Raw genomic sequence first — 25,877 nt, forward strand, 5'->3', positions numbered from 1 at the left:
TTAGTGGGAATGTCATCTGTTTCTCCCCACATGAGAAATCACTTCAGAACATGACAACAGGTGCTGCTGTGAGATGACTCCGTAAGTAAGTACCTGATGCCCGGAATTCGATCCGTGGAGCCCTGGTGTAAGGAGAAAACTGACTGCTACGGGCTGTCCTCTGACCCCAACACATCATGACCACCGTGGCGGCTCACACCCACATACATGGACACAATAGATTAACAAACATAAAGATATGCAGTGTCCCAAGGTTGTACACTTCTCTCTCTGATTTCAGGTCTCGAGGATGGGGCTCGGCTCAGTACTGGTGCATTTACCTTGCACGCTCAAGGTCCTGAATTGTGCCCGCCCCTTCTTTTCCCTGCCCTTACACACACACACACACACACACACACACACACACACGTACAACCTCGATCAAGTCTCCTCAAGACCATAGAGATGGCCTTCATGTGGTGAGACTAGGAAGAAAGCGTGTCAAGGATCAACCCTGAAGAGAGTGTGGATAGCCACAGAGTGTTTTAATGATGTTGATCAGCAGAGTAGCAAGGGCGGGAGTCCCCCTCCTCCCTTTACAATGGTAGACATCAAGTGTGCTGCGAACCACTCCGGAGGTCTAAGCAAAGGTGTCTGGACCACTCCTTGGCAGATGAGCCCAGACCCTGCCCCAGCCTGAGTTCAGTCCTTCTGTTGTGAGAATAGCATTGCTACATGATCTCGACACCCCCCCCCCCCCCCCCCCCGCCCCTCTCACGCAAACTGGTTTAGGGCCAGCCAGCATCCTGCGATGCTTTACCAGATGAGATGTGTGGGGAGGACCAGGATTTCTCCACCTCATACCTTTGCCTAAGGAAGCTGGGGAGCGGGAGTGAAAACGATCACCAAGGAAAATATCAATTAATTGGCTGTAAGGGGCTCGGGTGTCCTCATGGAGCAAGCGATGGTCACTTGAGTCCTCAGAGGTGGGATGGCGGCATCCTGGACTTCTTTTCTTCTAGAATTTTTCCAAAGAGGTTGGCTGCCTCCATTGCACAACCCCAGTGAACTGTGACCCCGTAGCCTCCATGACCATAGTTGTGGATGACCTGGGAGAGGAAAGAGATGGTGGCCAGATGCAGAAGGGACATCAAGGGGGAGAGCTTGGCTACAGTGGAAGACCAGGAGCTTTCTAAAGAGCTCGGTTGAACCAGATGCCACGAGCTCTATCGGTGTGTTAGCCAGGGGGTGGGCAAGGCCTGGGACTAGCTTGGGGGAAGCTATCTGAGGAGGGATAGGGTGGTACCCTATCTAGACTCTTGCTTCATCCCCTAGCACAGGAAATGTAGAACCGTGAAACCTTGAAGTCAGAGACATCTGCTGCAATGTTCCCTGACCGATGACTCTCCACACACACACCCAGCTCTGCAGAGGCATGCATGGCTCCTCCATACACACAGTCATCTGTACACACTCACCGACATACCCAGCTCTGCAGAGGCACACCTGGCTCCTCCATACATACACAGTCATCTGTGCACACTCACCTACATACCCGGCTCTGCAGAGGTACACATGGCCCCTCATACATACACAATCATCTGTGCACACTCACCTACATACCCGGCTCTGCAGACGCACACCCGGCTCTTCCATACATACACAATCATCTGTACACACTCACCTACATACCTGGCTCTGCAGAAGCACGCACGCTCCTCCATACACACACACAGTCATCTGTGCACACTCATCTACATACCCAGCTCTGCAGAGGCACACACGGTTCCTCCATACATACACAGTCATCTGTACACACTCACATGTGTGCCCCTTTGTCTACATGAGTACAATGTTCACATATATACTCTCTACACACCCCTATCTGTCTAAAAGGAGAAATCAAACCTCAGTACAGGGGTTGCTTCCAGCGTGTGCTTGCTCAGCTCATTCCTTTGGCACAGAATGACCGAGGGATTTGATGCTCTCAGCTCCCAGCCACAGTGAGGGGACCCAGGAGGCGCCCCTCCAGAAAGATAAAAGTACCATCACAAAGTGAACATCCTAGAAATATCTCCAGTCAAGTTCTGTTTACACACACAGCCCTGCCTGTCACCAGTGGTCTGACTTAAGCGGGTGAGATCACCAACGACAGTCCTGTTTTCTCTCAGGACAGAGAAAGCTGTTCCCATTCGAAGAGCTTCAGGGGAGACCCGGAAGGTCCTGAATCTGTCCTGCCGCCGGGCATAAAGTGCCATTTCTCTTTACTCAGTCCTTTCCCATCTCAAGTCTCAGTGTCCCCACTCACAGGTGGAGTGGCCATCACCTGATCTCAGTCAGTGACGTTTCCCAGGAAATGGCAGGGTTGTTGTTAGAGATGGAGCAAGCGTCACTTCCCTTGACCCAACACACCTCTGCACTTGAAGATCCAAAATGAAGCTTTTCTCTTTCTAGCCGAACCTGAGGCCGGACTGGCCGGAAACCAGTGAGTTCACCAACAATTCTCGCATTCTGGGGAAGAGAAAAGCTGGTAACTCACCTGGCTAGTTTCCTCTGCTGACATTCTAGGTAGCTGCGATTTAGCTTTTAGAATCTCATCATTAGTTCCCACACTGTTTAATCACTGATTGTCAGTTACCGGCCCCCTCTTGCTGTGTGAGGTGTGTGTGTGTGTGTGTGTGTGTGTGTGTGTGTGTGTGTGTGTGTGTGATGTGCAGGTACATATATGCCACAGTGGAAGTCAGAGGACAACCTTAGGTGTCAGCCCTCACCTTCCACCTTGTTTAAACAAGGTCTGTTCATGGCTACATGTGCTAGGCTAGCTGGCTCACAAGCCCAAGGAGTCCTGGTCTCCACCACCCACGTTGTCACGGGAGTGCTGGACTTACAGGTGTGTGCTGCCCCATCTTCTCCACGTGAGTTCTGGGGATCAGGTCCTCACCGCTGTGCTGCAATCTTTTATCCCTGAGCCATCCCCTTCTATAGCAATAACCACATCACCAGCAGCCATTGTTCTGGTGTTACCAATGATTCTCGCCATGTCCCTATCCCCACCACTACAGGTGTCACCACCAACCCAGCACTGCCTCCCACTGATCTTGTCAGCCTCGCCATGATCTTACAGGCATAAAGTACACAAGTCTTTGAAAACACTAGGATGCCACGCTATGAAGTACCTTCTCAGGAGGGCCAGTTAGGTGTCAAGTGCTGCTGTGTACTCCAGTCTGTCTGGGGTTAACTTGCCCACTTATCCCATTAGCGACATCCTCCCATCAGGACCCAGATGCCCTTGACTAAGGCACTGACCTTCAGGGTGGGCTCCAGTTGACAGCATCTTTTCCAAATGCTGTTGTGGTCATGGACACTGTTCAATTCATTCCAGTTCCCCAGCTGGAAGACACCTCCGAGAGTAACTGTCTTGGACCTAGATCAAAATACAGAGGGCTAAGGAAAATGAAGCCTGGCGGATGGAGGCACCTCTCCGCACTCCTTCTTTCTCCACTGAGTCACCCAACCCTGTGTTCCTTGCCATCCCTGCTAGACACACCCCACTGCCGCTGTGATCGCCACCAACCCACTGTGCCACCCATCCCCAGCATCGCAATTGCCAACAGTACCATCATCTCTATCAACAAAGGAGGAGGCTCAGGGGATAAAGGGCTTGCAGTTCAGCAGTGAGGACCTGAGTTCAGGTGCCCGCAAGTCATGGGAAGACAGACACAGCAGCACACAAACGGCAATGTCATCAACACCAACCCTGTCACCATTTATACCACCAAAGCAACACCATCATGATATTGCCACCTCCACCATGCCAATAGAGTCACCCCCAAGACATCTAACACTACAACACCGCTCATGTCACTACCGGGACAGCCAGCACTACCGTGCCATCTCTGCCTGGAATCAGCATCTGTGCCACGCCAGCACCACCGTGCCATCTCTGCCTGGAATCAGCATCTCTGCCACGCCAGCACCACTGTGTCATCTCTGCCTGGAATCAGCATCTCTGCCATGCCAGCACCACTGTGTCATCTCTGCCTGGAATCAGCATCTCTGCCATGCCAGCACCACCATGCCATCTCTGCCTGGAATCATCATCTCTGCCATGCCAGCACCACTGTGTCATCTCTGCCTGGAATCAGCATCTCTGCCATGCCAGCACCACTGTGTCATCTCTGCCTGGAATCAGTATCTCTGCCATGCTAGAAACACACTTCATCTTCATCAGCACCAAATGTCTTTCCCTCTCCACCACCATCAATGACGGTGATCTCCTTAACACTGCCGCTTAACTATGTCACGACTGTCAACATCCCCATCAGCACCGTCTTTCCCCGTCAATGACCATGCTACTGCCATTCATCACCACTAGTCCCGCCACCCCCTCACCGCCACCAGGCGCCACGGTCAACATTATCAACACCGTCAGCACAATTGCTCTCCCCTCTCCACCTGCTGCCTTTCTGACCACCTTTGGAGTCACTGCCTGAGTATCAGAGTCTTTGTCCTGGCTTTACACCACTGCCACCGAAGGGAATGCTCAGGATAAAGCCCAATCAGGGTTGAATCCATCCCACCATCCCAGGGATTTCATTGCCTATGCCCATTTGTAAGACAGCTGGATGGAGTGTTAAGAGGCCATGAAAGTGACCCCTCTGCGACCTGAGATGAGCCAGAGATTTACCCTGGGATGATGTACGGGGAGTTGTAGATGCCAAGGCTTGAGTCGTGGGTGAGGATGAAGTGCTTCATCCACGGAGCCTCCACCTGTTGGTTCAAGGCAGTCACAGCTTGTCAGAGAACGAGGCCAGTGGTTTCCCCTTTAGTTTGCTCCCCTCATGACCCTCTGACCCAAAAATGCAGGAGGGTCACCTGACAGACAGCTCTCCTTGCTCCCCGGAGTATCCTGTGTATCTTCACCCCATGTCTATGGAAAAACCTTAGCCCACAGGAGCAAGCACACACACGTATCAACCCACACAAGGAACGTACACACACTCTGCACACATGTCAATGCACATGTGCACATCCACATCCGTGTGCCCACAAACAGGCAAGCATGCACACACATGCCCCACACATCATGAGAGGCATGGGACAATGGTGACACCGACAGACCAGTTAACCTGGGTTCTAGTCCCAGGCTCACTATTTTCTGGGTGCGTTCCTGCACGGGTTACTTGACACCTCCGTGCTCCAGAGAGGCTGTGTTTGATTGACAAAACCTTCTCAAAGGGTTGTAGCAAGGACCAACTGCTACAAGGATTAACTGATCAACTCAGCACAGTGCTCAGGCGTGAATCCGGCACTTGAGAAGCACTTTTAAAGGCTCACCGTTTTCTTTATAGCCCAGGCCTGTGCAATGGCTCCCACATGGTAGAGACATCTCCACACACGCTTTACTATGGGGAAGAAATTCCAAGACAGAACTTTTGGGGTGCAGGGAGTAAGTCACCTCCTCGAAGGCTGGAGTCACTCAACAAGACCGCCTACCAGCTTCAGAGTGCTGGGAGCAGGTAAACAAGCTTTCCATTGACCACAGCCTCACCTGAATGATCTGGCCCCGGCCTGGCTGCAGCAAGGCGTCTGTTTGCAGCGCCCCAGCCCATACACCTGTACAGTTGATGATCACGTCCGCACCTCCTCTTGCCACCTGGCAGCAGGAACAGTCAAGGAACAGGAAGGAGCGAGGACTGTCCTGGGCCCTGCCCCCTCCAGCCACTTTTGTTATTGTTTGTTGTTTTGTTTTTGGAGACAGGGTTTCTCTGTGCAGCCTCACCTCAGGCCAGCGAGGATGCTGTGAGACCCTAAGGAGAGACTGCTGGGCAGAGAGGACTGTGGAGAGGGAACTTTCCTAAAATCTTAAAGAAAACTTCACATGGCTGGGCGGGCAGTGGTGGCACACGCCTCTAATCCCAGCACTCGAGAGGAAGAGGCAGGCGATCTCTGTGAGTTCGAGGCCAGCCTGGTCTACAGAGTGAGTCTCAGGACAGGCTCCAAAGCTACAGAGAAAACCCTGTCTTAAAAACAAAAAACGAATGAATGAATAAATGAATGTTCACATTAAGCCAAGATGACTCCAACCTCCATCAGGACCCTTTGGAGCCCATCCTCTTGCCTTCTCTCTGCCAGGATGCTGTCTTCGGCTCTGCCTATGCCCAGAACTCTTATCAACTCAGACACAATAAGCACCCTATGCTCCCAGTCCATCCCTGGTGACTCCCTCACAAAGCTATCATGGGCATATAAACTGTTAAGTGTGTTCTGTCTTAGAGCCATGGGGAAGGGGGGCTGTAATAGAGTCAACCGCAGAGCCCACGTGTCGATCAGGGCCAGGCCTGACCCCACGAGCTCAGCACCAGCAGCTGGACATGCTGACCTTTTGCCTGTGCCAAGCATTATTTTGCATTCTGGGACTAAATGAAGGCACACAGCTGGGCTGATAAGACGTGGTGGCCCTGACCTCATCACTGTCAATGCTGACGGTGTACCTGTGGCATACCATAGTCGAGTGCCTGGGCATTGCAGAAATGTCAACCAGGTGTCAGTAGGAAGCATGGGAGAGCCTGAACTGCACCATGGACTAGAGCTGACTCTAAAACAGACCCGGTCCTTCCAGCCTCTGGGACTCCATTGTTGCCTTCTTACCACGAACATCGAGAATGCCCAAGGCCTCCTGGGGTTGAGACCAGGCTTAGAGCCTGGGTCAGGCCTGCAGGAGCCCCGAGAGTCTAAGAAGGGGTCTCCCACACAGCAGCAGGAAACAGCTTGCCTTCCTCCCTCACATCCCTGCCTCTCACCTCTTCGAAAGACTCCACCTTCCGATGGAAGAGCTTCACGCCCCTCTCCGTCAACCTGGAATGAAGAGACACATCAAAGCAGCCCCGAATTCTCTTCTTTGCCACATCCCTCCTAGAGGGCAGCACAGGGAACATTCTCGTGGACATAGCCCCATGTGTCCCAATGTAGCCATTTAGTTCATGGGCACCCAACTGGATCAGTGGCCTGAAAAGCATCCTTCTGAAAACAAGGTCCTCTTGGAGGCCCTGCCCCTCACTGAAAGTCACAGAGCGAGGTGTGCACCGAGATTGGGACACACACCCCATCTCTCTCTTTCATTACATTCTGCTGTCATCAGATTGCTTTATATCAAAAGGGACAAACTTTAGGGGTGTGGGGAGAAGAGGCAGAGTTGGACCAGTGTCAAATGCACTTTTGTTAGAGTATAACACCAGAGACAGTGGGCCTGGGGACACCCTTCTCTCTCTTTGAATGTCCCAGAGAAGCGCTCAGTGGTGGCATGTCTGCCCAGACTATGCGAGGCCTTGGGTTTGAACTAGGCACCGAAAACCCATCAAAAGAGTTAGAAAGCATAACTATCCAAAGGGTTTTCCCAGAAGGAATTCTAACTACCTAATTTCTTAATGGTGGACACCTGGGAAGAGTCTGGTCAGGGGTCACAATGTCCCAAGGACAAGAGTAGTGTTGCCAGCCCAGTGGTTTGTTGTGGCGCAGTTCCTTCAGATCTGTAACACCCATCCTGGAAGGTGGGGGGCTCTTGAGACACATGAAGTTAATGAACTCCCCATGACTGGGAAGATGAAACACAAGATTCATGAGGCCCCCTCCCCAAGATCACACCAGAAATGACTGGCTAAGGGAGGAGACGCAGGCCAGCTGAGCAGCCCAGGGGAGATTCTCCCAGACATGCAGCTGCCTCTGAGATGAGCAGAGATCACCAGGGTCACAGTTTTCACCCGTGTTAGGCTGTGCTTTCTGATGACGTGGTGTCTTTGAGTCATTCTACTCCTGTAAGTGACCCCTCACCCATATTGCTGTTACTAACTCAATACACTCATTGGTTTCACCAAGTTGAACTTTGATGTAATAATTACTTTAGTCTGTTGTGGGTTCCCTATCTGGGGTGAGTAATCACGTGTGTGTGTGTGTGTGTGTGTGTGTGTGTGTGTGTGTGTGTGTTGTGGCTTCTCAGGAAAACGCTCACATGACATGGTTCCCAAGTTTGGCTGATAACTACACTCACCCAGGGAACTTATTGAGATACAAAATTTCTGGACTACTAGGCATGAGACTCTCCATTAATCCCAGTACTTGAGGAGTAGGAATAGGCAGATCTCTGCGAGTTCTGGGTCAACCCGGTCTACATAGAGACCATGCCAGCCAGGGCTATGCTATAGTGAGACCCTGTCTCAAAAGGACAAAGATGAAAACCAAAATTTTGGACCATTGCCCCAGGGCCTCTAACTCAGTGGGTGTGGAGTAGGCTTCTGAAATCCATATTTTGAAAGGTCTTCCCAGATCACAAAGGTCTCCATTTATTTCAGAGTTTTTCAAAATCTTAATAAATTATAGGAAATATATCAAGTCTCCTTTAATATAGAACACTACATGATTCATGTTAAAACATGAGTAGCAAGACGGGACATCTGCCCTTGACTGTATCACTTAACATCGTCCTAGGGATACTTGCAAGGGCAGTTAGAGAAGAAAAATGAAAGGGAGAGAAATGCTTTAGAAGCTAATTTATGCAAGTTATGTAACTATATCTAGAAAAACATTTAAATCCATTTTAAACCACTATATATGAGCATGAGGGCTTGAGTGAGATTGCTAAGAAGTACAGCAAATGAAAGTCGATGTGGGGACCATCGCCTCTGCACACAGAGAATGAAGGTCAGGACCAGGGACAGCTCCCACACGGCATCCTGGGATTCTCCTCAGCCTTGGAGTTTGGCAGCATGACTACTCTTCCACAGCTGGCCCCTGCCACCTGTCCTTCTCAGAGGAAGCTTCTGCTCTTACCTCTCAGTCAGCCACGGCAGGTACCTCTTCCCCTCTAAAGACAGGCTTGTGTTGAACCAGCCATAGCTAGAGTCAGAGGGGGCAAAGAGGTCAGAATCTGAGGTTTGAGAGTTGCTTTGTATTATTCTACGAGTCCCCAGTGGCTAGAGCTGAGCCACCAGGTGTCGCTTGTGGGGTGATGGTAGGGGTTCATCTTAATGCATCAAACCATGGCATTCTGGGAAATGTAAATAGAGTCTGGATGTTTTGGGGGATGGGGTCAGGTGAGGAGAGGACCAGAGGCCAGGAATGTGGAAGCACACAGGCTGGGCTGAATTCTGAGTGTGGTCACATGGCTGTGTGGCCCTGGGAAGTCCTTTAGCCTTTCTGAGGTTCTGTTTTCTCATTTGAGAGAGTGGATTGACAAAGTGGATTTGCTAGGATTTAAATGCTGAATGTCCTCAAAGGTTCTGTGCACAGGATTGGTCTCTGAGGTGGCAGGTACTGAGAGGTGATGAGATTAGAAGGTTAGTGCTAGGGAAGGAGCCGCAATCATCAGATGCTTCCTTCAAAGGCCACTGTGGGACTTCATTATCCCCTCTCTTTGCTTCCTAGCTTGAGATACAAGCAGCTCTGACAAGCACCCTCATGAACTAAAACAAGCCTTTTTGCAAAGGTAAGTTGTGTCTAGTATTTCATCATATGGATATAAAGTTGATTGACATTTCAGCCCAAAGCCAGAAGTAGAGGGTACCAGGGGCTCTAGGATTGAGATGGGATGGCAAATTGGTGCTTCTGTTCCTGGCTACTTTCTAGACAGTTCTGTCTGAATTGTCATGTCCAGTGTCTTTGCCTGTGACAGGATCTTACCTGTACTCAGGGAATATGTCCATCTCTCTCGGGGTCAGCCTCCGAAATCCCAGAACTGTGTTTCTCCAGGAAGGGTCCTGAGGAGAAAGCAGAGACAGGCTCACAGGGATAGGTGGACTTGATCATCAGGATAACAGAAACTCACAGGATGCTTGATGGATGACAGACAGTCAGCAGTGTCCGGCTGGACCTCCAGCTCACTCCTGCTGCATCCAGAAAACCCCATCCCTCTTTCTCCAAACCACATCCTCTCAGAGAATCTCCAACAAAGAAAAGGTGCCAAAAAGACTAGTTCTACATTCTTGGTGGCTCTGGCAGCTCCTCCCCCGAAGCTGCCAATAACCCAAGACCCCACCTAAAACAGTCATCTTTGGCCATTCTTGGGCACAAACTCAGTTTGTGGAGGATTCATCATCAACCCTCGTCTACAAGGTATATAAGCTCCATGCTTTAGTTCAGCCATGTAGCTTCTCTGGCCCAATCTCTGGGGCGAGAGGGCTCACTGGGAGTTGCTTCCTCAAATATACCTGTTTCTTTGCTTTTTCAACTTGACTTGATTTAGCTTACAGCATCGGTCAAGAAACCTATTATCTGGTTACAGAAAACCTATTGGGCAGCATTTACTTATATGGCTCTGTTGTTGGGTCTCCACAACCAGCCATTGAGGTGGATGTCTGTAAGGTGAGCATCCTTACAGACAGACCAAATGACCTTAGAGAGTTCAAGTCTTGTCTGAAGTCACACAGCGAAGAAGTAGAGCTGAGATGTGAACTTACACAATTAGGCTCAAGTCCATGCTCACTCTGCTTAGCATCAAGTAAGTGGTGGGGAGAGACAGAGAATCTCAGTGGACCTGAGGCTGGGGGTGTAGCTCAGGGACAAGACACTTGATCCTCACCTCCACCAAAATAAAAATAAATAAACAAATAAATAAATCTAATTTGAATGCAAGTCTGTGATCTCTTAGTACTTCCCCAGCTCAGAACCCCAGCCCCATCTGTGCCCTGTTAGGTCCAAATCCCCCCCTCAAATGGCAGTGCTGGTGATGTCCTAAACAGGATTTTGGCAGGGTAAGCAGATGAATTGTGAAAAGTTTCTGCTCCTCGATAAGCCTCTCTGCCGACACAGCAATCCACATCAGACCAAATCAAACTGAATTAGAAAAAGCCCAGGTTTAATGAATAAAATGCTCCTGAATGATTTTCCCCAGAGGAGAGACAGGAAAGAGAGACTGGAAAACATGTCTGTTCTCTGAGGAGCAATTTAAATACCCCGTGGGAGTGGTCTTGAGCATCTCTCGGGGAGGCGTCATCATTTTATGGGCTTTCTGAGATGTGGTAGGGTTTGGAGAGAGATGGGGGAGGGGGCTTGGGTTGGAACTTCCACCCAAACATTCCAGATTCTTTGGGTATATGGATGCCAGGGGCTGAGCTTGTTATTGGGTAAACAAACCTAAAGGTGGGTTTATGGGTTTGTGTTCACCAGAAAAGCAGAACGAACGAGGAACACCCCTAATCCTCCAGGAACCTCCTTTAACCTTCCTTCCCTCAAAGGTCAGCTACCTTGGGTAAGGACACCTATTTCCCTCTCTACTCTATAACCTGTATCAGTCAGATCCACAGCCCACGGATATAAAATCTGCTGGTATTTCTCCCATTTTTCTCTTCTTTCTGTCTCTCTGATATACCCCAAGAGAGGGCCTTGGCAATTTGGATCCCAATCCTTTCGCTCTGCCCACAGAGTGGTCTAGCTCTGTAGTTTCTCCGCACCCTTGCGTGTTGCCCTCACGGTCAAGGACTCTTGGCTCACCGGAACTTCGTGTTGGAAGAGATTGTAGCCTGAGATTAGGGACAAGCCCATTTTTTCAGCATCTTGAGAATTGATGTGGCTCAGCAGGTAGTCGAAGGTTTGCTGACCCCACTCCCTGGAAACGTAAGAAATATCACATGTGAGTCTCTTCTGCCAGTTACTGTAAAACCCGAGTTTAGGTCAAGAAATGAAAATCTTTTTAGCCCCTACCTTGTGAGACCTTAAGGAATTTGACAACCTAGAGCTGAGGCCCCTCTCCCCTTCCCCCTTTTTTTCCTGTGCACAAATTCTTTTTAGACTACCCAATAATCTAATTCCAGCACTCGGGAGGCAGAGGCAGGTGGATCTCTGTGAGTTTGAGGCCAGCCTGATCTACAGAGCAAGTTCCAGGACAGTAGGGGCTACTCAGAGAAGCCCTGTCTCAGGGAAAACCACAGAGAGAGAGAGAGACAGAGAGAGAGAGAGAGAGAGAGAGAGAGAGAGAGAGAGAGAGAGAGAGAGAGAGAGAGAGAGAGAGAATATGCATGGTTGGACCCCAGTCAATGGGGAAAGGACACAGCCACCATTTGGGTTGGAATAAAGCTTGAATACACTTCCTGTGTTCATGTGTTTGGTCTTCTGGGCACACCCTCTTGATCATATAAGGGTTGCCTTGTCCAGATACTTCACTTGGAATATTGTTTTCTTTCTTTGTGACCCCAAACTTATTCTTAATCAAAGTGGCATCAGGGTCTTGGTCACTCAGCGCTCTGGGCAGAACTGTTCAGGTCAGCCTGTGTAGTGCAAAACCCAGACATCCACAGGGCTCCCTCCTTCAGTGCTCCAAACAGCTCTCCCACACCCGGCTTCCCGGATGGAAACCAGGAAGAAAAGCATTCCATAGTACATCCCAGGAACATGCCTGGAGTCTGGGCTCACACTGCGAAGGCTTTGAGAACTGGGAACCACACAGTGCAGCCTGGAGCTGAGCACCCCCACTGTGAGCCACAGGGGACAGCACACAGACACTGGCTTGTCCCTCTTCTCGGGCACACAGCTGGCTCCATTCTAGCCAAGCTGGGCCAGTGCTTGCTGGCTGAAGACTCTGTGCCTGGTCCATTGTCCTCTAGAAGCTAACATCAAGGTCACATGTAGGACCACACATCTTTAAAATCCTAGAAGGAGGCAGAGACAGGCAGATCTCTATGAGTTCGAGGCCAGTCTGATCCACGTAGTGGGTTCCAGAGCTGCATGGTGAGACTCTGGCTCAAAAAAAAAAAAAAAAAAAAAAAAAAAAAAAAANAAAAAAAAAAAAAAAAAAAAGAAATAAAGAAAGAAAGATTGGAAGCTTGGAAGCAACCTTGTAAGTGACTTGGGAGCTGCGTTTGAGGATGAAGACACAACGTGAAAGCAACACCATGGATGGAAACACGGTTTCTGAGATTCTTGACAGGAGTGAGCATTAGGGTCTGTGTGATGTCACCCACTGAGGGTTCGTGTTGACACCTGTCAGCTACTAAACACACATCATGGCCTTCTGTGCCGTCTTCAGTCAACTCCCTTAGCTTTGGCAATCTCTGCATGCATCAGTACTGCAGCGTTGCGAGCCCCAGCACTGTGAAGATCCCAGCGCTTGGAACTCCTCACAGGATGGGCCTCCACATTTGTTTATTTCCCGTGTGTGTATACTCACACACGCACCTGCTGTGGTCCTCATGGGAAGGTTGGAGGACGGCTTTGGGTGCTGCCCCCATCCTCCACTGTGTTTGTTTGCTGTTTGTTGTGTGCACTCTGGGCTAGCTGAGCTGTGAGTTTTGGGCGATTCTCTGATGTCCTCCTGAAGTTGCCCTAACTAACATGGGATTACCGATGTTAGTGACTACATCCATCTTAGAAGTGGATTCTGGGGATCTTGTCCCTTGTGGTCAGACTTGAGTGGCAAAGGCGTTACATTCTGAGCCTCTCCCTTGCCACTCTGTTCCAGTTTCAGAGACAAGGCCGTGGTGATGGCTTTGAGAGCTGAAGTTATAAGTTTAAATTATTGTGCTTAAGATTCCTAGCATGCAGAAATGCCTCTAACCTGTAAGCCCCACTTGCCCAAGGACAGACAACTTTTGTTGTTCATGTAAGTTAACAACCCACATGTTTTTTCTTCTGTAAACAAGGTTGGTTGTCCCAACTGCACAGGATTGCTGGGTCATACATAGGCAGGAAGTACGTCAGATATCTGAGGCCATTCCCTAGCAATCCCAGGCATGGACTTGGCCAGTGTCCATCATCCTGGCCAGTATTTAATAATGCTTGTTTCAAGTGTGTGTGTGGGGGGGTGTGGCACACATCTTTAATCCCAGCACTTGGGAGGCAGAGGTAGGCAAATCTGTGAGTTCAAGGCCACCCTGGTCTACAGAGTGAGTTCCAGGTCAGTTTGGCTGTTACACAGAGAAACTCTCAGAGGGGAAAAAAAAATGTTTGCTTTAGATTTGGCTCAAAAACTGTGGTAGTGGTCTTATTCTTGGCTAGATGGGATCAACAATGCCCAGGATGGCTTTCTTAGGATCGGGGACCACAGCAGTGTCTGCTGTCCAGATCAGCATTTCTTTTGTTTTGTCTTTTGTTTGTTTGCTTTGGTTTTTCGAGACAGGGTTTCTCTGTAGCTTTGTAGCCCATCATTCTTTCTTACTGCTTTATTCTTCTTTCCTTATTTATTTACTCTTTTAAAATCTCTTGACTAGCCCAGGACTTTAGATCAGGCTGGTCTCCAGCTTGCCGGGACTCTACGTTCGTTCCTCTGCTTCCTGAGCTACAGGATGATGGGTAGGTGCAGTCACTTGGCTGTTTATGTTTTAATCTAAGTCTTGTGTCGTCCTTGATGACCTCAAGCTTATAGGCCACTCCCCTCTACTCCCAAGCGCGGGGACACAGGTTGGAGCTTCCATAAGGGACTTGTCCTTGGCGATAAGAATTGTGATAAAAGGCTTCCTCTGAGTCCCAAGACTGCCACATGGGACCTCTACTCACGCTTCCTGTGGGTTGCTGGAGTCTGAGAGATAGGGCTGCCATAAGCCCGCAGCCACGTCGCTGGTGGTGAAAGGGGTGAAGCGGTCTGCGTAGACCTTCAAGTGCAGTGGCTGCACTGGGTGGAAACGCTCGTGAATGCAGAGGGCCGTGGACAGTCCAATGACTCCCGCTCCGATCACGACCACACGCATCACACCAGCCTGCGAGAGGGGAGAGTGGGTCGAGGGTCACTGTCACCACCACCATCAGGGTGGGCTCCTGACGGCCTGGAAAGTACCAAGCACGCTGCCCAGTCCCTCCCATTGGTGATGACCACGAGTCCAAGATTCTAGAATGTAAGGGGTAGTCTCCCAATTTTTAAAAAAGGTTTGTCTTAGCCGGGCGGTGGTGGCGCATGCCTTTAATCCCAGCACTCGGGAGGCTGAGGCAGGCGGATCTCTGTGAGTTCGAGACCAGCCTGGTCTACAAGAGCTAGTTCCAGGACAGGCTCCAAAACCACAGAGAAACCCTGTCTCAAAAAACCAAAAAAAAAAAAAAAAAAAGGTTTGTCTTATTTTTTATGTATCTATATGTGGATGCGTATGCACATGTATGCATGTGTAACCTGGGTGCAAGGCACCAAGAGGAGGCAAAGAGGGTATCAGATCTCCTGGAGCTGGGCTTACAGGGGGTTGGAGACCCCTGACCTAAACTTGAGGCCTCTGGAAGAGCAGTGCAGGCTCTTAACTCTTGGCCATCTTTCCATCCTCAAGATTCTGTTTTCAAGTAGAAACCCTGAGCTGTGCCTGATAAAAGTAAATAAATAAGAAAAGAAGAAGAAATCAGTAAGAAATAATGATCTGCTTCAAAGCTACAGAGAAACCTTGTCTTGAAAAACCGAACCAAACAAACAAAAAACAAAACAAAAGCAAAGATGATCTGATAATTGGTGGTTGGTCCCAACCACAGGTATTGCAGGCTAGTCAGGTGGGCTGTCAACCCTGGGTAAGCTACTAAGTTGCAATTTAGCAAGACAAACCTGGGGAGGGGTGGGGGAGTTAGGGGGATGGGGAGTTGGGGGGGTGGACAGGGAGACGACAAAGGCAAAGCAGCTCCAGTGTGGAGGAGAAGCTCCCACCCTCAGAGACCACCTATCATGTTCCTTGAGCTACAGCTTCACTCATTCTCATACCTAAGCCTCTTGTGTCCTTCTGAGGTCAGGGCTGCTGCTTTTGGTCCCACTCTACAGATAAGAAAACTGAGGCTCAGAGGGTGGAGTGTCTCACACACACCATCACCAAGTGGTTGTGTTGGAATTTAACTGGAATTCAAGTAAATGCAGGACACATTTGCTGCACCCCTACTATGCGCCAGGCTGCCGGTAGCATCCCCGATGCAGGGTTTGCCCTCAGGACCGCCTCTTCTGGCAGAGGACTAGGCCTGCCTTGGGGTGCTGAGCTGGCTGCACCTTCGGATGTTCAGGCCTAGTAGCTTTTGACCTTGGGCCTTTCAGCCAACTCCTGTGAGGTGGAACAAAGGGATTGTGTGTGTCCGGAAGAGCCAAGCTCAACTCTCCTCCTCTGCACTCAGCTGGCCTCCCACAGACCCCAGCTCTTGGCAACGCCAGCCTGGGGCCCTGAACAGCGGAACATTCTCAATATGGCCTAGTTTTGCAAAGGGGGATGGCTGCAGGCCACGAAGGCTGGACTCTGCTGAGGTTTCCGATGCCAAACTGGGGACTGAGTCCACAAACAGAGGATGGCAGCTTGAAGTCTGCACTTGGGTGTTGGGGTTTAGGAAGTACCCTCACCCCTGAGATAAGACCACTTCATTAGTAAAACAGGAGCAACTCCAATCTCATCAGCTGTCTTGAAGAATCAATGCCGGGCTCGGCAGTGGTTTCTGTTATGGTGCCTGGTCAGCCTTCAGTACATAGTACCCAAGTGCTCAGTACACAGCACACAGTACTCGGTACACAGTACTTAGTATACAACAATCAGTACTCAAATACTGCACAGTACTCGATACTCAGTACACAGCACATAAGTACACAGTACTCAGTACTTAGTACACAACATGCAGTACTCAGTACTTAGTACACAGCAAGCAGTACTCAGAACACAGCACACAGTACACAGTACTCAGTACACAGCACACAATACACAATACTCAGCACGCAGTACACAGGACACAATACACAGTACACAGCACACAATACACAATACTCAGCACACAGTACATAGCACACAGTACTCAGTACACAGCATGCGGTAGTCAGTACACAACACACAGTACACAGCACACAGTAGTCAGTACACAACACACAGCAAGCAGTACTCCGTACACAGCACGCAGTACACAGCACGCAGTAGTCAGTACACAACACACAGTACACAGCACACAGTACTCAGTACACAGCACACAGTACTCAGTACACAGCACACAGCACGCAGTACATAGCACACAGCACACAGCACACAGCACGCAGTACACAGAAACTATAGTCTGATGGATTAGCAGGGCAGACATGCTCAGCTCAGCCTAGCTCTGACAGGCACTGATGGTGTAAGCCTGACCAAGTCACTGGACCTGACTGGTAAGGGAGAGCAGCTCCCAGCCCGCCCAGAAGAGGAGAGCGTGTGCTATCAATGATCACATCTGACTCGACACAGGTAGCTCTTCGTGGAGTGCAATGTGAAGGCGTGCAGTCCTAATTAGAAGCAGGAGCCAGACTGCTGCAGCTGTGGACCAGCCTCAGGTAAGATCATCCATGCATGCAGTCATGAACGGGCCTGCAAATGCTTAGCTCTGGAATCAAGGCAACCATTTCCTTGTGGTTGCTGCCGTTTTTTACGCTAGTGATGTGATGCTCCTGTTTTATAGCCAGTTGCTATAACACAGGTGCTTGGAAGGTGTATCCTCAAAGATGACCCAGTGGAGTTATTACATTGATCAGAAAGAGAGAGACCGAGAGAGACAATAAAGTCAACATAAACATGGCACAGGAGAGCCTATTTGGATCCCACCATCAGTAAAGGCACAAGACACAATGCAGACAGCCCAACACCTTCATCCTACGGTCAACTGCTCTAGGAGAAATGTCCTTTATTGTCATCTGAAACCAGGGACAGAAGCTGAAGGAGAGGAGAACCAGCTGACAGCCCCACCTACCGCCTGTGTGGGACACACTCAGATCTCATCTAGTTCGGCCTGAGTGAATCTCGCTGCACTCTAGAAATATTTAAGCGGAGACAGAGATCAGCTGGCCCCGACTTTTCTTTTTGTGTCTCTGATTATAACCTTTGTCCCCTAGAAAGCAATCAGAGGAAGCATTGTGTGCCTTTGTCACATGCTCTTAATAATATGAAGGACTTGTAAAACCAAAAGCCAGCTCAGCCAGGCTACACCAAGTGACTATCTTGTACAGGTGCTATTTCCAGCTCACCTTTAAATTGGGACAACAGTTACAAGAGACTGAGGACCAAGCCCCTCCCCGGTGTAATGATAAAGACCCTTTTTATCACTTACTAGGCACGGGTCAGCATCAGACATTTCATATCTATCTCCCTTCTAAATCTCAAATTCACCCTGTAAGATCCCACATCCCAGAGCCTTCAAGACGGCTTGGCTGGTGAAGGTCCCTGCCTCTACACCTGACAGCCTGTGTTTCACTGAGACCCATGTGGTGAAAGAGAGAAGTTAGTCCCAGAAGTTTTCTTTTGGCCTCCCCATGTAGAATGTGGCGAGTGTGAGTCATCCCCATACCAAATCAATTAAACAATAATATAATAAAGACATTTGATCAAAGACACTGTGTTCTGAGTTGGGCATGGTGGTGTATGCCTTTAATCCCAGGACTAGGGAGGCAGAGGTAGGTGGATCTCTGAGTTCAAGGCCAGCCTGGTCTATGGACTGAGTTCCAGGACAACCAGGGCCACACAGAGAAACCCTGCCTCAGAAAACAAACAAGAAAGCAAAAGATTCTGTGTTCCGGAGCGAGGGAAACTGAGGCTTGGAGAAGTGGCGTTCTTAACCCGCTGTTCCCATCTGACTCCATGGGGCACAGTGCCATCTCTCTGAAGGATGTTTTCTTGACTGTCTTTTTTCTTTTTTTTTTTTTGTCACCAATCTCAAGCACAGTTGTTGGCCTGGGGAAGTCGCCATGTTGCTCTGTCCCCTGCCCCAGCACGCATTCATCTGCCACTTACCACTGGGTCCAGGTGTCTGGAGGAAAAAGGTGTGTGGTTGCAGGTTCCCGTTTCCAGCAGGAATGTTCCAGATTCTGGGGTGTGTTGACTTCAGCCCTCAGCCCACCAGCTAGGACTGGAACACAAGGTCAAAGTCTCCGGCAGTGGAGGGGGGGGGGCACAGAGCAAGGGGTGGGGCTAGACACCGTGCAGCTCCCAGGGACAGAACTTAGTCTGGCAAAGGAACCTCATGTCCCCTGGCTCTAGTGAGCTGCCTGACTTTCTGGCTGATCCCAAGCCCCTGTGGACAGGCCCGTGGGGAGGAGGGGTTCGTGAACACAAGAAGACCTATCTCCCTGGCCAGCTGGAGATGAGCCTCTTCCCTCCCTCTTGCTGCCACTCAGCGGAGGGGAGGATCAGTCCCTGGCCATTGTGGACCAAAGGCAGAAGACAAGGACTTCCAGGCCAGTCAACTAGCTCACTGCTGTTCTGGGACACAGGACAGATGAGACTAAGAAGGGGTGCCTGTCTGGGTAGTGAGGATGTGTGGGCAGCGAGGATGTCCCAGAGACAAAAGCAGCAGGGCTCCAGTCCTTCTTCTGCCAAGGCTAGACCTCCAGCCTGGAAAGGGAGAAAACACTCATCTGGCCCCAAGAGGGGAGGGGAACTGCGATGCTCCAGCCTCTACTCCCAGCCCCGAGCTCAGTGACATCCACTGAGAAGGAAGCAGGAATAACACAGGCGGGATCTCAGGGCCACACTCACGCTAGGCAGGCACCCTGCCTCTGTATAGCCACAGCCTGCTCTTTCATAAGAGCACACGGCAAAGTCCTCTTTTCACATAGCGTCCTATCTCGACCTTAGAATAGTCACATGTCTCTCATACCTTGCTACCCCAGCGAAGTTCCTCGGGACTCTGATTCACCACCCCGCACTTGGAGGTTTACAGGAGTGAGCCGTGTTGTGGTCATTTCCTGCTCCCATCCTCCAGTGCTCTACGTTTGACTGATCTGATGGGACCAGTTCTGAGTCTTCAGCTGGTCCAGCCCTTTAAGGTATGTGCTGTTCTTCACTACTCCCATATCAGAGCTGGGGTCCAGTACCCTTGAAAGTCAAGTACATGTCTGCCCAAGACCCAGCACTGGCCCGACTCTATTGCATATGCACACTGGAGATTAAGATGCACCCAGTCAAAAAGCTTGTATGAGAATGTCCTTAGCCCCAAACTAGAAACAGAAAAATTAGACAAATTACAGTTCACTCTCCCTCCCTCCTGCTCTCTCTCTCTCTCTCTCTCTGCCCCCCCCCCATTCTTTTAGTGAGAAATTATCTCCCCAGGTATCCCAGAAGTGGCTTAAACTGATAATTATTGAAATCAGAGGCCCCAGAGCTATGGAAGCAATTTTTGTTTATTTGGCCAGAGTTACAGGAGTAGAAGAGGTTTTCTATCCACGCCTGGCTGATGAACAGCATCCTCTAACACACCCAGGCCAGGGCAGAACCCGAGAGAATTCTCAAGTCAGAAGCCAGGGTGAGAAGGAGGAGTCGAGGTTAGAAAACAAGCCTTCTGCCTGGAGTCTGGTCAGGGTCACGTCAGCCAGATTGACCTCTAGCTTGCTGCTGGGCCAAGAATGACCCTAAAGAGTTGGTCCTCCTGCCTCTGCTTCCCAAGTGCTAGCAAGTGCCAGCATTACAGGTATGCTGGTCTGTGCTGGTTGGTAGTGCTGGGGATCAAACCCAGGGCTTCCTGCAGGCTAGGCAACCATGCCAACACATGGACATCTCTGTTTTAATTGTTTAGTTTGTCTTTTGTTTTGAGACAAGCTCTCACTGATTAGTCCGGGTAGGCCTGGAACCCTCCATGCTCCTGCCTCAGCCACCTGAGGGCTGGAACTGCAGGTGTGAACCCCAGAGCCTGGCTTCCTTTGTTATTCCTGAATCTGGAGAGCTGCCCTGCATGTCTTTTCTGGCATCTTTGTTAATTACTGCTCTAGGATCAACTCCTAAAACTGCAGCCACCGTGCTGAAGAGTTTGTACATGTGAAATACGGTCGGCTCTGCCCTTCAGGAGAGCTCTCTCTATTTACAAATGTAGAGGGGTATTCACCTCAGAATCCACCTGTTCTCGTCCTACCCAGGCGGTTGGAGCCTCCTTGGATTTTACACCGTCCTCTTCGGCCCTACTCTCGTCCCAGCCCTGCATACAGTTTCATGTGTGTTGGCCTTTGCAATTACATGCCTCCTCTTTGTCCTTCATTTTTACAATGAGGCATGTCAATTATTTTTCTTGTTGACTTGAGGGCACTCTTTCTATATTTATAGATGTTATCTCTTGTTGTAAATGTTACTTAACAATCAAAGACTTAAATTCTGTTTGCTTTTAGTTTTGAGAGAAAATATCATTACATAGCCCAAGCTGGTCTTGAACTTGCTATGTAGCTGAGACTAGCCTTGAACTCCTGACCCTCCTACCTCAGCCTTGAGATGCTAGATTACAGGCATGAGCCACCCTCACAGCTATATTTATAGCTATATGTTTTTACTTAAGTCTACTTAAGGTGGCATAGTAGCTTAGACCTATAACATAACACTTAGAAAACTAAGACAAGGAAGATGGTGCATTTGGGGCTATCCTGGACTCCATAGAGAGATCCGTTCTCAAAATAATTTTGTTTAGTATGCCTTATTTTCTTTATAAATTCTGTTAATTCCTTATGTAGAAACTCACCCTGCAATGTCCTTCTAGGGGCGATGTCATTATATAGATTTTCTGAAAACTTATTTTTATAGCTTTTTTAATAGACAGGCTTTGAGCACGGGGACCCTGCGTGGATGGGTTATGCTTCCTTCAGAAGACATGGGTTACTATAGGAAGATCTCAGTGAGTTTTCAGTCAAAGAGATGACAGAAGCTTCTTATAGTGATATTTTATTTATGTTTAAATAAAGCTTGCCTAAAGATAAGAGCAAAGCTAAACCACTAGAGGTCAGGCAGTGGTGGCACATACCTTTAATCCCAGGATTTGGGAGAAAGGCAGGTGGCTCTCTGTGAGTTCAAGGTCACCTTGGGCTACATAAGATCAATGCAGGAACAAATTCAGATGGTGGTGTATCTTTAATCCCAGCACTAGAGGGAATATAAAATGGGAGGAGAGAGAGGCTCTGTCTGTTTAGTCTACTCAGTCTGTGGTCGCCCAGTCTTGGTATGGGTGGCTAAGATGCTTTGCTTTTCTGGTTTTCAGGTTGAACCCCACTATCTGTCCCCAGGTTTTTATTATTCATGGTACATTTGGCACCCAATGTTTGGGGTATGAAGTCATGAAAAAGTCATTTGCCTGAGGCTTTTTAGCCACCAATACAGGTTGGGGCTGCACGTGGGACTCCAGCCCCACCCGGCTAGTCTTTCTTTTTCTTCTTCTTTTTTTTTTCTCTCTCTCTCCACTATGGGTTGCAGGCTCTCCCTGAAGCCCCTTTTCGGGATGTTTGCAGTCTAGGTAGCTGCCTTGAAATCTCATCAGGCGCTTCCTGTTCTGCGCAGCAGCAATCGGTCTTATAGCTTCATCAACATCCTTGGTAGATTTGTTAAGACAATTAAGAATTCTTAAAGGGAGGAATTAGTTAAAAAAGAGAGTTTTTCCCACATTAAAAAAAGGGAAAAACCATAATAATGGAGGGATTTGGGTCTCTGTATGATAATATGCTAGACAGTTTGAATATGGAATGAGTAAATGAGAGGATATCTAATTTAGATGGGATTTATGTAATGCCAATTGTAAATATTATCAGCATTATCATGTTTGTCTTCTCACTAAACAAGTCGATTAACCTGGGTGTTATTAGAATATCTAGTAAAGCAGATCACAGAGAGATTTAAACCCAGACAGAAGAGTTTAGTGAAGAGCCAATTTCAGCATTGCATTATAACAGAGGGGAACAGCCTAAGGTTTTCAGACAACCAACCTTAATATATTCAGTGACTTTACAGAAATAGGCATATGGCAGAGGCTCTGTTAAAACTAACTGGACTCCTGTACCATTGTTAGATTTAAAGAGATTCAAGGAAGCAGTCAGTCTCATGGCATGCATTCACCCTTTGTGAAGCAAATGTTAAACTCTGCCAGTTTGTAATAGAATTATCTCTACTAAAGATTGGATTGATTTGGTTAAAGCTGTTTTAGAGCCTGGTCCACAATTACCATGGAGTATCTGGGTCAGAAAGAGGCTAAGGTTATTGAACAATGGAGTAAAGCGAGAGGCAGGGAAAACTCCCAAGATCAAATTATTTTTTTAAATACTTATTTATTTTTTAAATATTTATTTATTTATTATGCATACAATATTCTGTCTGTGTGTATGCCTGCAGGCCAGAAGAGGGCATCAAACCTCATTATAGATGGTTGTGAGCCACCATGTGGTTGCTGGGAATTGAACTCAGGACTTTTGGAAGAGCAGGCAGTGCTCTTAACCACTGAGCCATCTCTCCAGTCCCCAAGATCAAATTCTTGTAGGAGACTATGCTTCTATAGAAAGGCAGGCTGTATGTGATGACCATACCCTGGGTTTATGCCACACAGCAGCTTTGAATGCTTGGGACAGAATTGGAGAAATAGGAAAGAAAATTGAGTCATTTACTAAAGTTATATAGGGCCCAAAGGAAGCCTTCATGGATTTCTTATAAAGATTGACTTCAGCAGTAAATGGAATGATACCAAATTCAGAAACAAGACAAATAATAATTGAATCTCTGGCTTTTGAAAATGCCTATTCTCTATGCAAAAGGATCATTAGGCCATTAAAGGCAAGGTTAGAACCTTTTAAGGAATGGATCCGAGATACAATTAATATAGAATCTCATGAACATGATGATGCATGGATAGGAGAGGTGATTTCCAGAGGTTTGAGGAAAAATCAAAATGTCAAATGTTATAATTGTGGCAAACAAGGTCACTTTAAAAGGGATTGTAGACAGGTGTTCATAGAAAAAGTGTTTTTTCTAAGAATAATCCATTCAGGATTATGTGGAAGGTATAGCAAAGGCAGGCATTGAACTAATGAACATAAGTCAACAAGGAATATTCCTGGTACTCTTTTGATGTTGGGAAACTCCTTGAGGGGCCTCTTGCAGGCCTCTGTGTCAAATCCGGCTCAGTTGTCTACTGCCATCATAGAGGAAACTCCTTCCCAGAGCAATTAAAGAAACTAATGCCTGTTATAGAAAACCATACTGCTGTGCATATTGATTATAAAATTGTTTCTTCACTATACCTTTACAAGAAAAGAAAACAGAGAAAAATTTGCCTTCACAGTGCCCACATATAATAATTCTCAGTCTGCTAAAAGATATCAATGGAAGATTCTTCCACAGGGAATGTTACATAGCCCCCATCCTCTGTCAATATTTTGTAAGTCAGCAATTGAAAATGATACATAATCTATAATTTACCATTACATGGATGACATTTTACTATCTTATTCAAGTGTAGATACTTTAGAAAGAATGTTTGAAGAAGTAAAGAAAATTTTGCCTTGTTGGGGATTACAAATTGCTCCTGAAAAAATACAAAAAGGAGAATCTATTAATTATTTAGGTTATAAAATAGGTTTACAAAAACTTAGATTCCAAAGGTGCAAATTAGGAGAGATCAATTGCAGACTCTTAATGACTTCCAAAGATTGCTAGGAAACATTTTCTCAGCTATAGTCCACTATTGTGATAAAAACCTGATGGACTGATTCATTTAAACAAAACCTTAGATGGGACAAGGGCCTAAATGGTCCCAAGGAATTATCAGCTGAAGCTGAGAGAGAATTGACTTTGATTGAAGAGAAATTACAGGAGGCACATGTGTATGGTATGGATCCAAATCTTAACTGCACTCTGTTCATATTAGCTTCCAAACATCCCTTACAGGAATTTTAATGCAGAGGGAAGTTATTTTGTTAGAATGGATCTATTTACCACTTAAACCGAGAAAAAAAATTAATAAAAACTTGCGTGTAAAAGGTCTCAATTAATTCTAAAAAGAAAATTGAGACTTTGTCAATTAGCAGGAATAGACCCAGCAAAAATTATAGTACCTTTTAATAATGATGAAATTAAAAAATTATGGGTAGAAAGTGAACCAAAAGCGAGAGAATTTGACTTGTAAGGAGAACTCATTGGATCATTCCTCACACTGTAGGGACACACCAATTACTGGAGCCTGCATGTTCTATCCTGATGCAAATAAATCAGGAAAGGCAGGTTACAAATCAGAAAATGTAAATAAAGTGGAACAAAGCCTTACGATTCTGTCCAAAAATCAGAATTATATGCTATTCTCATGGTACTAAGGGGTTTTAAAGAAATTCTCAACATAGTTACCAATTCACAATATGCAGAAAAGGCTGTTTTGCATGTTGAAACCACTGAATTTATACCAGATAATACAGAATTGACTTCATTATTTATTCAGGTACAAGATATAATCAAGAATAGTCATCATCCCTTATACATAACACACATTTGACCCCATATGAGTCAGCCAGGTCCTCTAGTACAAGGAAATTGATCAATTATTGGTTGGAAATGTGCTGAAGGCCTTTCACAAAAACATCACGTCAATAGCAAAAGTTTTAAAAAGGACTTTTACATGGCAACAAGCCAAGGTGATTACAAGGAGATGTCCTACATGCTCTTTATGCAACTAAGCACCACTACCTGCAAGAAGTAATCCAAAGGGTACTCAGAAGAGTGAAATCTGGCAAATGGATGTGTTCCATTTTGTAGAATTTGGAAAACTAAAATATGTACACCATACCATTGATATCTATTCAAGTTTTCAATGGGCAACTGCTTTGAGTTCAGAAAAGGCTGATTCAGTAATTATACATTTGCTAGAAATTCTTGCCATCGTGGGTACGCCTGCACAAATAAAGACAGACAATGCTTCATCATATGTCTCTAAGAAAATGAAACAGATTTTTGATTATTGTAATATAAAATATATTACAGCTACACCACACAATCCTGCAGGGCAGACAGTTATAGAAAGATGAAATCGAACTCTAATGGATATGTTAAATAAACAGAAAGGGATAATTAGATAGAATGAATAATGCTTTATTAACTTTGAATTTTCTAACTGCTAACGAGAAAGGAACAACAGCTGTGCAGAAACATTGGATAGTAGAAAAAATGCAGAATTAAATCAGCCAATATACTTTAAAGATGTACTGACCTCAGAATGGAAACTAGGACATGACTTACATT

The 25,877-nt window shown here is 47.5% G+C and overlaps 1 protein-coding gene across 1 annotated transcript; it reads right to left on the reverse strand.

Moving 5' to 3' along the window:
* Positions 1–777: 777 nt before the first annotated feature.
* On the reverse strand, positions 778–18,754 carry Dao (D-amino acid oxidase). Its single transcript, XM_050121139.1, has 11 exons — positions 18,648–18,754; positions 14,461–14,660; positions 11,464–11,578; positions 9,655–9,731; positions 8,806–8,871; positions 6,783–6,837; positions 5,531–5,635; positions 4,667–4,749; positions 3,286–3,403; positions 2,392–2,490; positions 778–1,088 (listed from the first exon to the last, which is right to left on the reverse strand). The coding sequence occupies exons 2-11, from the start codon at positions 14,649–14,651 to the stop codon at positions 960–962; spliced, it is 1,038 nt and encodes a 345-aa protein (XP_049977096.1). The 5' UTR covers positions 14,652–14,660; positions 18,648–18,754; the 3' UTR covers positions 778–959.
* Positions 18,755–25,877: the final 7,123 nt, after the last annotated feature.

This window comes from Alexandromys fortis, unplaced genomic scaffold (genome assembly GCF_014885135.2).
Source record: "Alexandromys fortis isolate MF-2015 unplaced genomic scaffold, M_Fortis_MF-2015_v1.1 scaffold_197, whole genome shotgun sequence".
NCBI lineage: Eukaryota > Metazoa > Chordata > Mammalia > Rodentia > Cricetidae > Alexandromys > Alexandromys fortis.

Coding starts and splice junctions, on each gene's coding strand:
- Dao (XM_050121139.1), bottom strand. CDS start 14,651: ATGCGTGTGGTCGTGATCGGAGCGGGAGTCATTGGACTGTCCACGGCC. Junction 11,579..14,460: donor TCCAGCAACCCACAGGAAGC/GTGAGTAGAGGT, acceptor TTACGTTTCCAG/GGAGTGGGGTCAGCAAACCT. Junction 5,636..6,782: donor AGGTGGAGTCTTTCGAAGAG/GTGAGAGGCAGG, acceptor TCCTGCTGCCAG/GTGGCAAGAGGAGGTGCGGA.